The following is a 14,461-nucleotide window of genomic DNA, read 5'->3' on the forward strand; positions in this document are numbered from 1 at the left end:
ACCAGCAACCGTATAAGAATGACGGGCCAGAGAGTCCAATCTCCTGTCCGTAGGATCCCGGAACACCGGGGTACCCTCAGCAGGGATCGCAGTAGACTTATTCAAAACCGCCACCGCGTGATCCACCTGAGGCGGCACACACCAACGCTCATCAGTGGTGGGTGTAAACGGATAACGCAGTTTGAACTTACTGGGCACAGTAAAAGGCTTCTTTAAATTGCGCCATTGCTCATCAACAGCGCGCTAAAATTCCGCCGGGCAGGGGAAAGCCTGCGCTGCTTTGCGTTTCCTTTGCGTCCCATAAGAGGACATCAAAGCAGGAGGATACGGTTAATCCTGCAAATGCAGTGTTTCCTTGATAGAAGTAATCAACTCATCCATGAGTGCAAGCTCTTCAGACGAGCCAGGGGGAGAATTAACCCCTTCCACCTCAGCATCACCCTCCAAGGTCCAGTGATGAACGAGACCCTGAGAAGGGCACTCCAGCCATAGCAGCCCCATCGCCCTCTGAATCAGAGGAAATAGACAAACTGGGCCGTTTTGCGGATCGATCAGCCATTAGCATCTGCACCTGAGAAGCCAAGTTTGCCACAATAGCCAGATCAGCCCCCTCGGGGGAAGCAGCAGCCCCTTGGCCCCCACCAAGGTGGGAGGAAACTTGCATTCCTGAGAATCCATGCCCCAGCAATAGGAAAAAAAGGAGTACTGCCCCTTTAAGACCGCGGCGAGCGTAGCCCACCGCACACTACTGCATAGATCGACCCCCACAGGGATAAGAACACTGAGCAGGGAAACAGGATAAGGATAAGTAAAAACCTGGAGAGGCCACACAGGCTGCTGCCACCGATCGCTGTCCCAGAGCAAAAGGAAGTGATGTAATGACTGACCGCCCTATAAAGCCTATGTAGGCTACACAAACATGGCCGCTCGGCTGAGGCATATATTGGGCAATTACAAAATGGCGCCGACATGTGGTTGTACATCGATCGCCATCAAAATGGCGGCGTTTGGCGCCAAAACACCGCGCCCTACTCACTTAGGGCCGGACACCACAAGTTTGCCTCAAAAAAATGGCGGACCGCAATAGTGGCCGCCGCACAGCATGTCTAACCCCAGTCTGCCCACACAGCACACAGAGCGGGAGAGCGGGAGAGCGGGAGAGCGGGAGCCCCCCCCCCCCCCCCCCCGCAGCCCACAGAAAAGGCAGCTATTCCACACAGGAATCTGACAGGGAGCTCAGTACATATACAGACATGCAGGGTCACACAGTCACAGACTGACACCCAAACAGACAGGTCCCCACATAGAAATGTACTAGTCCGGATGGCGTGGGGAGCCTTCTCTAGCGACCAAACCGCTGTACTGAGGACAGGGAGTGTCGCAGCCAGGACGCAGTGTAACTGCGGTGCGAAACCGCAAATGGCATCCAGTGAGGTAGCCACCTCACAGGCAGCATCCCTGCAGCGAACAGGGATGGGTCGTTCAATATGCCAGGGAAACCTGACTGAACGCTCGATGGCAGGCTGGGGAACCCCTGGCCCTGAGAACCAGGGTGGCCAGTCCGAGACCCAGCTCCGCATGATCATCTTCAGCCGAAGAAACTAAACTAAATGCTGAGAAAAATAACAGCTAGTAAAAGAAAGAAATACTCAAATAAAATCAAAAAAAGAGAATAGAAAGCTGAGACAGAGCCCCAGCACAGTATCAGCCAAGCTACTCCTAAGCTAGGCATTAGAAACTGAGTTGAGAATGCAGGAAGCAGGGAGGTATTGACTGAGGGGACCGCCCCCTAGGGGGTGTGATATGCTAAAAGCTTTTATATTAAAAAATCTTGTTGCCTAGCTACTCCTACGGAGCAAAGGTCAATACCCCATTAGTGAAGATTATGAAGTGGCGGCGACTGTCGGAGGACGTAAGAGAAAAATGGTTTGAATTCTACCATCCTTAAAGACTAAGGTCTAGAAAATTGACCTTTTGTTTGCCTTGCACAAAAGACAACCAGATATTAAAGGGGTGTTAATTCAAACCAGACATGAAGTTGTCTAGAGAACATACGTTCCCTCTCCAAACGAGGAGATCATTGATACATCTCCTGTACCACAACAGATTCTGAGGTGTCTGGTGGTAAATAGCTTGTAACTCCCCAAAAGGACATAAACAAGTTGGCTAAACTTGGGGCAAATTTTGCCCCCCCCCTAGCTACACTTATTTGTAGTAAATAAGTTCCAAACCAGCAATAGTTATATAGCATTGCAAAATAGAGTAAATCTAGGATGAATTTGTTGAGGAATACTGGTGTTCAAACAATATTCTTACTGCCAAAAAACCATCTCTATGTGCAATAGTAGTGTACAGAGATGATACGTCTGTCACTAAAAACAGGTTGTTATTCATTTGTATATTTCTCAAATTCTATCAAAACCAGTTTAGTATCCTTAAGATATGCTTGGGTTTGAACCAAGGGTTTTCATAACATTTGTAGGTAGAACTAAAATTAAAGCCACATTGGAGAGGCTCTCCCCGCACCAGGGAGGCCACCAAATTAGAGATGAAATGGGCATATGAATTAAAAGCTTTTTCCCCTCTAGGAATTAATATTGATTGGGATGTCAACTGTTTCATTGATTCACATTAAAACCTTCCCTGAATGGTATGTCAATACCATTTGGATACAAAGGTCTGTTCCATCGGCTTTGACATCCCAGAAATATTCATGGATTACATTTTTTCTTTGACTAGTTCCTCTTATTTTCTCCTTTAAATTTATAGGATGATTCTTATGAGTGAATTGTCACATCTTCAATTTATTGCTGTTCTCATTTTCCCCTTTTTTGTATCGTGGTTCCCTTACCCAACATGGCGCCCGTCACTTCCATGACAAACTTTACACTTCCTCATTGAGCTTACTGGCTATGGGGGATGTGTTGCAGAGCAGCAGGATGCGACATGCTGCTCTCGTTCTGAGCATGAGACCGGAAGTGACGTGTTCGCTTCTGGGTCTCTTTCCAACCGGAAGAGATACATCAAGGAGTCACCCAACTACACAGGGCCTCTTTGCTGATGTGGGGTATAATCCCGATGCCCTCTTCATTTATCATTCAGTTTCTACATTTGCACACTTTCATGGTGATTTACCATTTTAAATATTGGATGCGTCACCATCTGACTCCAACAAAATGGCAACAATAACCGTAAATGACGTTTCCGGCATCCTCAGCTGTTGGATGGAGACTTGGTGGACCCAGGGGTATGTTTTATATCAAGGTCACTACCTAAGGTATTGGTTAGCAAAGCCCCTGATAATGTTTGACGTGAAACTGCAGTAGATCTACCATTATACACCTAAAGTCCAGCCATCACTCCGATTTTGAAGTGGTGGCTTTTGAGGAGAGTCTTGGTATCGTATTTTAACTTACACTGTACTGACCTGTCAGTTTATATACATTTTCTTTTGTTGCCTTTATTAAGTATTTTCATACCGCTTCGTACTACACCATAAGCCATTTCTTTATTTAAATTCCTTCATGCGGCATGTTGAGCAATCTACTGTTGGGAGAATTTCTGTATGGTCATCTTCAGACTTCCAGGATTAGGAGATCTATGGATACATACCTTATTGCAGTCCTTTAAACTTGGGACAGAATTTGGCTCTGGCGAGTTTGAAATTTACCTATACGGCGGAGGATACATCTGCACGCGTGATTAGTACCAATCACAGCACTGATACACTTTACATTAACACCTGAATTAACTCTTCAGCTGTTTTATTGTATTAATTATCCCAACACTGGGATACTACATAGAACTTTTGCACTTTAATGTTCTGAGCGCTGCAACATTTGTATTTTTAATAGTGCGCCAATGATTGTTTTTTGTCCAAAGACAAAAATCTAGCTTTAAATGTTTTGGAATGGCCCAGTCAGAGCCCAGACCTGAGACCAACTGAGTCTGTCCGGTAACCTGAAGCGCACAGGAGATTCCCTCAGACAGATTTGGAGAACTTCTGCAAGGAATAGTGGGCAAAGATACCCAAGTGCCATGCTGACAAAATCCTAACCCAAAAGACTGCATATTTATCCAACCATCTTATTGTAAGTTTATGCTTTCCCTTTAGGTGAAATTCAAGTTAGAAAAATTCATAAGAGACTTTACACCCCAAACCTGGCATTTTTTGTTTTTAGAAGGGGGGGGGGTTTAATCTTTATATCCACTGCACACATTCCAACCTATGCATTGGGAATCTTTCACAAGCACTTTCGTTGGTCTCAACACCATGCGCATGCGGTTTACCTTTTCCGGTTTTTCGAGTCCGTGGAAGAAGTGACTGACTGGTGGTTTCTTGAAACATCTCAGTTTATAAAGTAAAGCTTTGTTGATTGACGGAGATTGCATATTAGATTCTTCTACTGTAGGCAAAGAGGGTATGGATCCTGCATCAAACTGAGGTTGATCGTTGACATTTGTAAACCCAACTGCATAGTCTGAGCTGCTTTCACCATTAGCAGGAGTGGGTAAAGGAGACCACCCTTGTAAAGTTAAAGCAGAACCTGAGTGTTCTTTAATGACTGCTTTAGATGCAAGACACTTTGTGCTGGCTTCATCTGTAAGGCACTTGTCTTGCCATGAAGTAGAAACGTCTCTATGAGCCAAACCATTTTCTATTGAGGTTGTTTCACTGTCTGTTCTCCAGCTGCTCTCGCTGGTCCCTTCCTCATTTTCTGAGATCACTCCAGAGGAGCTGTTAGATGGAAAGTACATATCCTCATTACTATCAGAGTTTGAAAGCTCATCCTTGAAAGGTGATGTTACAGGACTTAACCCTAGATCATCTTCGTTAGCAGTGAGATCAATAACACTTCCATCTGGCTCTGGCAGGTTCCCTAGTGCAGTGTGGTTGATTGTCAAATCAATAATATCCTGCAACAGTCAACATTTGCATAGTTGATTATACTCAGAACTGGAAGTTAACATTTATAAAAAAAAAAAAAAAAGTGTACATTTGTCAATGTTCTTACCCAAGATTTACACGTTTCTCATTTAATTTCGCTCTTTTTTTTTTTTTAAACAAAAGGACGAGATCTAGGTGAAGACATATACAAGACCCCCAAATCCACAAAGACATAAAATGGAACCTCTTGAGGAAACCATGTCAAAATATGCTCACATTACTATCCAAAAGGCAGCAGATATCCCACTGAGGATACACATCTACATGGGTGCATTTATTATAAAGGAATTCCTACTGCTTTTTTTTTTTAAATTTTAGAAAAAAAATACCCCAGGTGCCCAAGAAAAGTCAGAAAACCTGATATTTTGGTTTGGGACTCCAAGAAATAAACTAGGGGCATGGGCACAATAGATACTTCCTGTGAAAGGCAGCAGAAGTAGTTCTAAAATAGATCACCTATTTCTACTTAAGTGCTTGTTCCCTTTTTATTTTTTTTTTTTTTATATAAAAAACACAAGCTGTAGCACAGTGCTTTTTCTTTCAATTTCCCCCTTTCAATCTTCTACAATACCTAGTTGATCCTGCCTGGTCCTGACTTCCCCTCCGAGAGCTGACCACGTTTATTATGGCTGCTGAGCTATGAAAGCATGGTCTGGAAAAAATGTGCCTACATTGGAGCTCTCCTCTGTGCGTCTCCCATCTCCCTCCTCCCGGTCAGTTTGCAGCCAGCCTGGGGAATATGATCTCCTTCACTGCCCTCCTTGCCTTCCATGTGCCATAGTGATCCTTCCTGCCTTGCCTTCCATGTACCATAGTGATCCTTCCTGACTTCCATGTACAATAGTGACTTTTTTTCTTTATTACATATATGTACATGTGAGTATTTGCATGAATACGTATGCATTTGTGCATGTATACATATTTGCATGTATATCTAGGTTTATATATGTGTCCATGCATTTATTTATGCTTAGGTGAATGGGTCATGTATGCATATACATATTTGTGAATTATTAATGCATGTACGTCCATGCGTGTGTCTGCACGTCCATGCATGTATATACAGTATCACAAAAGTACACCCCTCAAATTTTTGTAATTATATTCTATCTTTTCATGTGAAAGAAGAAATGACACTTTGCTACAACTTAAATTTGCTGCCCCCTCAAAAATGGCTCACAGCCATTAATGTCTAAACCGCTGGCAACAAAAGTGAGTACACCCCCAAATGTAAATAACCAAAATTGGGCCCAATTAGCCATTTTTCCTCCCCAGCATCATGTGACTTGTTAGGGTTACAAGGTCTCAAGTGCGAAAGGGCAGCAGGTATGTTAAAATTAAAAATTTGGTGTCACTCTCTCAAAAGGTCACTGGAAGTTCAACATGGCACCTTATGGCAAAGAACTGAGGATCTGGGAAAAAAAAAATTTGCTCTTCAAAGGTGGTCTAGGGCCCTAGGATATAAAGAAGATTACCAAGACCCTGAAAACAAACTGCAGCAGGATGGCCAAGACAGGTCCCAATCAGAACAGGCCTCACCATGGTTGACCAAAGGAGTGGAGTGCACGTGCTCAGCATTATATCCAGAGGTTGTCTTTGGGAAATAGAAGTCTGAATGCGGCAAACATTGCTGCAGAGGTTGAAGGGGGGGGGGGGGGGCAGCTCATCAGTGCTCAGACCATACGCCGCACACCATAAAAGTGGTCTAAATGGCTGTCGTCCCAGAAGGAAGCCTGTTCTGAAGATGCACAAGAAAGCCTGCAAAAAGTTTGCTGAAGACAAGCAGACTAGGGACATGAATTACTGGAGCCATGTCCTGGGGTCAGATGAGACCAAGATAAACGTATTTGGTTCAGATGGTGTCAAGCGTGTGTGGTGGCAACCAGGTGAGGAGTACAAAGACAAGAGTGCCATGCCTACAGTCAAGCATGGTGGTGGGAGTGCCATGGTCTGGGGCTGCATGAGTGCTGTGGACACTAGGGAGCCATGAATGGCAACATGTACTGTGACATACTGAAGCAGAGCATGATCCTGCCTCCCTTCAGAGACTGGGCCGCAGGGCAGTATTCCAACATGATACACACCTCCAAGACGACCCCGCCGTGCTAAAGAAGCAGAGGGTAAATGATGAACTGGCCAAGCATTTCTTCAGACCCAAAGCCTATTGAGCATCTGTGGGGCATCCTCAAATGGATGGTGGAAGAGCGCAGGGCCTCCCAACATCCACCAGCTCAGTGATGTCATAATGGAGTGGAAGAGGACTCCAGAGGCAACCAATAAAGCTCTGGTGAACTCCCATGCCCAAGAGGGTTAAGGCAGCACTGGAAAACAATGGTGGCCACACAAAATAATGACACTTTGGGCCCAATTTGGACATTTCCACTGAGGGGTGTACTTTGTTTCCAGGAGTTAAGAAGATTGACTGTTGAGTTATTGAGGGGACAGCAAATTTACACTGTTATACAAGCTGTACACTCACTACTTTACATTGTAGCAAAGTGTCATTTCTTCAGTGTTGTCACGTGAATATAAAATTTACAAAAACAGGGGTGTATGCACTTGCGAGATATTGTATTTTTTACATTTGCATCTATGCATATATGCATGTCCATGTGTGTATTTGTGTAAAATGACAGGTTGAAAATAAGTAGGGGGCTTCAAGCAGTGGCTGCTGGTTACATAGTGAAGATGCCTGGTCACTGAGGGGTTCATTGTGATCCTCTGGCTCAGTTCCCTCCCCAGCAACTGTGGTCATTACTCGTAATGATATGACAGTCACAGTGCTCTCCTGCGGCAATGCCTCAAATGCTGCTTGGCATTTATGGGGTTAACTGCTTTAAATTCTATGCAGGCTCCATCTTGGAGTGCAGAATCTCCTCCTATATTGGCACACTGCTAATCAGACACAAGGTCAAAGTTTATGCAGTCCTCAGAAGACTAGCAGTCCCTCCCATATTAGTCTGCAGCTGGAGAGAGGGAGCAGAAGCATATGACTGCTATATCAGGCTACATGGGGAGAAAAAAAAAAAAAAAAAAAAAAAAAAAAAAAAAAAAAGTATTTAGACACCATTTTGAAATAAAATAAAACCAAATAAAAAACACTGCAAATATTAGAGCCCGAAATTAAAGGGAGAATGTTGCCTTAAAAATGTTTGACTTTACAACCACTTTAATTCCATGCTAGAGTGCATTTGCAACCAGTTTTCAGGGCTTTTACATCCAAGCCAAAAAACGCCAGTGCTGTGGATCCTTCAAAACTACCATGGAGAAGAGAAGCCCTTTAAAAAAAAAACGACTTTACCCGTAGTATAGTGAATAGTTTTACCCGTAAAATCCTTTCCTTGGGAGTACAGTACACTACCATGGGTTATATGCAGCCACCAGGTTGATTTGGTCAGTGTTCAAAGATAGCAGCAGCTGGGACAATCCCTATAAACCCTCACAGCTACAATCAGTTGTGTAGAAAGTAGGAGATAAGGGTAGGGATATATGTCCCATACTGTATGCCACAAAATTGATTTTACTGGTGGGTCAAAAAAAAAAAAAAAAAAATTGTTGTACAAAATGACACTTTAGTCATTACCATGAGAAGTGGAGAAGCCATTTAACTGAGGGGAGGGCAACAGCAAAATCTCAACAGGCCCACAAACAAGCACACCAAGCAGTTTTTAGCACCTTTTGCCCCAAAACTGGCATTAGGTCTTTTGATCTGTTCTCAATGTCACCAGAACATCCACAGCAAATGCCTAAGGGTCCCTGGATCTAGTAACAAACCTGTCAAACCTGTTAAGTCTGGATGCTAGAAAAGCCAATGTCTGGAATTCCCCACCCGTGGAAAAGTCCGACAAATTTTCCAGACCTGGAATGTGGATTGTGGAAAGGGCCAGTATATCAAGTTCTACATGAGTAATTTCACGTTCTTTTGTGCCATGCAACATCTGGTTTCCCCTATATGCTTATGTAGGCCATGGGAGTCATTGTTAGACTGGATCCCGATTGGGCACCATCACATTTGAAGGGTCCAGCACTACAGGGACAGCTTAATTGCTCGGTTTCAGAATGTTGATGAAAGGCAGACTCTGATGACCAAGTTACCGTCACTGAGATGGCATTTGGGTTTAAACCCCAACCTAACAGGCTGGCATCTGTCATGAGAACTTTTCACATCTTTTAAAGAAATTGCTACCAACTCCAGCACTGGGTTAGAAAGCCATTATTCCAAGAAGTTTGGCCTTGGAAGTCCGGCACATTGGGTTGTCCAAGGCCGCATGCAGGCAGGAAAAGGTTTCCCCTTTGCCTGGAGGGCCTTGGCATGAAAGCCGAGGGACAAATGTGCCCTGAAGTTGGAAGATTCTGGCTGGTTCTAGCATCAGGCCTATGTACTCAAATCTGTGAGGGAGTCCAGCAATAGCTTTTGAAGTCTGTTGGATGCTGGCCAACAGCTAGGGAGGACTGATCCTTTAACAGGAAATTGTCCAGATAACTTGCATAAATCCCATAAAGCATGGAACTGAGCTAAGACCAGGGCAAGCACCCAGATGAAAAGCCAGGGGGCTGGGGAGAGCAAACTGGTGATGCTAATTGTCCACTGCAGAACATTGTTAAAGTGGAGCTCTATCAAAAATGGAAAGTGCCACTTGTCTGCCGCCTCCACCACCCCCCCTCCCCTGCCACATTTAGCCCCTTGGGGGAGGTGATGGTGAGGACACCACGATGCCTGGACAGGCAAGTGCCCTTCTATTAAAAGTCATCAGCTACAGTATTTGTTGCTGACCTATTTTTTTTGGGTGTTGGGTGCCCCTCTGGGGAAAGATGAAACATTCAAGCATTATCTGTTGAAGCCAGAAAATCCACCAGAATTGAGGCATGACAAACTTGGCAGTTTCATGAAGAACTTAAGTAGTCTTTAGATCGAGAATGTGCCAGGCTCCTATGGCTTGGGAATCTTAAAGAGGTTCAGGGATAAGCCTTTAAAGCAGGGGAATTGAATTAAAAGTCAAGAGGTCCAGTCCTTAATTTTTCAGCAGAGATATGAAACCCTTTCTTCCAATTAGATGGTTTTGAATTCTCTTGTCTAAAGGAACGCATGTTTGTTTTGGTTAATACGTGCAGTGCAAGTTCTCTGAATGCACAAGTGGGTGACACCTTGTGGTTAAGTTTGGTATTGACAGTCCACAGAGTAAAAAAACACTTGTTAAACTGACCCTGCCCATTCATGAAGTAGCTCAATCTGATTGCATGTCATCATGCAAGTGGTCACCATTTACGCCAGCCACCCCAGCAAGCACATGTTCTACGGATACTTACACCACAGTCTCCAATGTATGAACGGGGAACTTCTAATTCTAATTGAAGCATACAGGAGGTTCTGGCAGAAAGAGCTGCACCCCATACTGCCTCTAGGCAAGTCATGGGAGCAGTGCAGGATCAGTATTCCTGCCGAGCTGAAATTAACCAGTCCCCGAGCACCTGCCACCTTACTGCGGCAGGGTGGCTCGTTCAGGGAAAAATAATATAGACCTACGTTGCTCGCCTGAGGGGAACTGAGCGGCGCTCCCGCCCCCGATCGTCTGTGGGGAAGCTGATGGGTGTGTCAGGCGGCTCCCAATTGCCACCTGACTGTTACCCGCTGAGAGAGGACTGTCAGCTGTTGTATACACAGCCAACCAACCATCCTTCTCCCTGGGATGATTGCAGCACTCATGTGATCCTGCTATATAGGATCACATGTCTGGTCATCTCAGAAGCCATGCCCCCCCCCCCCCCCCCACAGTTAGAATCACATTTAACCCCATTCCCTACCAGTGTCATTACAGTAAGAGCCATTTTTAGATTGACTGGTCCCCCCAAAAAATTTTAGTCAGGGGTCCAAATTCAGCCATTACTAAAAAAAAAAAAAAAAAAAAAATTCAAATCTTTCCAATAGTTAATAAACACGATAACTTTTGCGCAAACCAATCAAAATACGCTTATTGCAATTTTCTTTACCAAAAATATGTAGCAGAAAACAAGATTGGCCTATGTTAAAAAATTTGATTTTTAAATTTTGGGAATGTTCTATAGCAGAAAGTGAAAAATGTTTTTGAAAATTGTCGCTTTTTTGTTATAAGTTGTCTGTTAAAGTAACGCAGTGCCGAATCGCAAAATAGGGCCTGGTCATTAAGGGGGCAAATTCTGGTCCAGAAAGCGCTTAAGAGTGCTCCAAATCTTAGCTATATGTATAAAAAAAAAAAAAAAAAAAAAAAAAAAAAAAAAAAAAAACACACACCTGTCCACAGAATCAAATCTCAATCTCTGCACCATGGCCAAGACCAAAGAGCTGTCCAAGATGTCCAGGACAAGATTGTAGACCCACACAAGGCTGGAATGGGCTACAAGACCATTGCTAAAACAGTTTGGTGAGAGGGTGACAAGTGTTGGTGCAATTTGAAAATTGAAGAAACAAAATAACTGTCTAGGGCTCCATGAAGATCTCACCTCAGAATTTCAATGATCATAAGAAAGGTGAAGAATCTGCCCAGAACTACACAGGAGAATCTTGTCAATGATCTCAAGGCAGCTGGGACCATAGTCACCAAGAAGACAATTGTTAACACTATGCTGAGAAGGACTGAAATCCTGCAGCACCCGCAAGGTCCCCCTGCTCAAGAAAGCACATGCACAGGCCGATCTGATATTTGCTAATGGAACATCTGAACGATTTAGGCCCCTTTCACACAGGCGGACCGTTCAGATCCGCCTGTCAGTTTTTTGGCGGATCTGAACGGTCCCCCATGCATTCCTATGGGGCATCGGATGGCAGCGGAGACATGTCCGCTGACATCGGACCCGTCAAATGTGGACGGATGGAAACCCTATTTTCCATCCGTCCAGCGGATCAGATGAGAACGGACCGACTGTCCGTTCCCATCCGATTTCCCCCATAGAGATGCATGGGGAACTGACAGCTGTGTTTCCGCACACAGCTGTCCTGCCACTCAGCGGGGGGGGGGGGGGGGGGGGGGGGTCGGCGGCTCGATCACCCGCTGAGAAAAAAATGGAATCAGTCCGATGGACGGATAATGTGAAAGGGGCCTTAGAGAACTGGGTGAAAGGGTTGTGGGCAGATGAGACCGAGTGACTTAAAATGCCTATAGGCAGCCGGACCTGGAATTGCAGATGGAGAAAAAAAAAAAGTTTCCATTGGTAAAAGTATTTTTAAAAGGGGATTACGTACATCTAAGCTTATTATAATTGATGGAACTCCACTTTTTTTTTTAAATTCTTTATCAATTTTCAAAAACACAACATACAGAACAGAGCCTTATGGGCATACCCAGGCTCGACAACACAGATCCCGCTAACACAACCCACACTCGAGCAACAAAAAACAAAAACAAAAATATAATATAACAAATATGTTTAAAGGGATAATCCCAGACATCCTCCCAATCCTCTGAATCCAATTCCGGCATCTCCGCCACCCAGAATGCCTTCAATCTCTCCAGACCCACATGCACGTCGGGCGTTAGGGACCTGTATATAGAGGAGAGTGGTTTTTTGAAGGTCCTCATCCCGGAGGACCAGTTCCAGGTCTGCCGGAGTCAAGTTCAGGGGGAGTTCCCCAAACTGAGTCCGTAAGGCATGGCGGAGCTGCAGGAACCGGAAAAAGAGTTGGGGAGATCAAACCTGCTTTTCAATTGGTCGAAGCTAAGGACACCCTCTGGACAAATGTGAGAAAGACATCGGATTCCCTTAGTAGCCCAGATAGATGGATCAGGGACAGAGAGGAATTCAGGCAGTTCCGGGTTGCGCCATAAGGGAAGGTTCGGAGACCGCCGACCAGGGTCTGTTTTGGAATAGGGGGAGATCAAAGTCCAGGCCCTGATGACTGCCCTCATGGAGGTCGTAAGGGGGTACGGAGCCCTGGGTCCCCGATATAGGGCGTTACGCAACGCCTCATATGATCCTAGCAGGGCCGCCTCTAGAACCACAGCGGAGTTAGCTTCGTCAGATATTAGCCAAGTATGTGCGTGAGTCAGCAAACCAGCCAGGAAGTACTTGAAAAAAATCAGGGCAGGCCAACCCCCCATGAGTCCAGGGTCTCTGTAGAACAGATAGTCGCAGCCTCGGGGGGCGGCCCCCCCACAGGAAGGCAGTCATCAAGGAGTGAAATTGTTTAAAGATCCGCTTGGGGATCCACACCGGGGACTGGCGTACAATATACAAGAGCGGGGGCAGCAACTTCATCTTGATTAGGTTATTCTCCCAATCAAGGTTAACGGAAGGTTCGTCCAAGCCCTGAGTCTAACCTTAAAAGACTGAAGGAGGGGGAAGAGGTTGAGCTCGCAGAAGTCCTGCACCTTCGGGGAAATAGTGACTCCCAAGTATCTGACACTGTCCGCCCAGCACAGGGGGAGGGAGGGATCCGCATGCGCCCGAGCATCCGTGCCAACCGGCAGCAACAGAGATTTCCCCCAATTGACACGGAGGCCCGATAGCTCGGTGAAGCGCGAGAGCAGGCCCAGAACAGACCGGAGGGAGGGGCCCGGATCCCGGAGGAACAGGATAATATCATCGGCATACAACGCCAACTTTTCCTCCAGGGATCCCACCCTAATCCCCCCAATCTCCCCCGACCCTCGGATAGCCCTCGCCAGGGGCTCCACCGCCAGCGAGAACAGCGCCGGCGAGAGTGGGCAACCCTGGCGGGTACCACGCCAGATATCAAAAGCAGGCGAAACCCTGCCCCCCCAATTTGATCTGGGCCCGAGGCTGACTATATAGAATATCTATCCATTTACGGAAAATGGGGCCAAAACCAAACCTCCGCAACACCTCACCCAGATAAGGCCAGGCAACAGAGTCAAAGGCCTTCTCAAGATCCAATGAGACCAGGATTCTCTGACTCTGGTCCTCCACCGGGATCTGTAGATGAGTGTACACCCTACGGATATTGATGTCGGTAGATTTACCCGGCATGAAACCTGTTTGGTCTATGTCAACCCGGAACGGGAGCACCTTCATCAACCTGGTGGCAAGGATTTTCGTAAGGATCTTAAGATCATAGTTAAGGAGAGAGATCGGCCGATACGCCGAACAGAGTGAGGGGTCTTTACCGGGCTTTAAAATCAGGACTATGTGGGCTTGAAGCAGGGAGTCCGGCAGCGCCCCAGCCTCCAGGCAGGCCTGGAAGAGGCTGCGGAGCCGCGGGGCCAGGTCAGCTATATACATCTTATACCAGTCCCCCGGTAAACCATCTGGGCCCGGGGTTTTTTCAGGGGGGAGAGAGCGAATAGCTGTTTTCACCTCCTCCAGGGAGAAGTCTGCTTCCAGAGCCGCAGCTTCCTCCACCGACAGGGACGGAAGGGAGAAATCTCCCAAGTACCCAAGGTCCACCGCAGGCCGCATAGAGGGAGGTACCGAATACAAATTGTGATAGTACTTCCTGAACTCGTCCAAAATGACAGCTGGGTCAGAGGAAGTGCCACCCGCCTCCAACTGAATAAGGGGGACAACAGTCTGCATTCTAGA

At 45.9% G+C, this 14,461-nt stretch overlaps 1 protein-coding gene across 1 annotated transcript in view; it reads right to left on the reverse strand.

The window, feature by feature from the left end:
• Positions 1-14,461, reverse strand: part of SIMC1 (SUMO interacting motifs containing 1) — a 141,723-nt gene that overhangs the window by 104,312 nt on the left and 22,950 nt on the right. Inside the window, exon 2 of the mRNA XM_082256618.1 lies at positions 4,291-4,917. Coding sequence (XP_082112744.1) covers positions 4,291-4,917 — 627 coding nt within the window. The remainder of the gene's footprint in view (positions 1-4,290; positions 4,918-14,461) is intronic.

Source organism: Pelophylax lessonae (assembly GCF_965119305.1).
Source record: "Pelophylax lessonae genome assembly, chromosome: 4".
NCBI classification, from domain to species: Eukaryota; Metazoa; Chordata; class Amphibia; order Anura; family Ranidae; genus Pelophylax; species Pelophylax lessonae.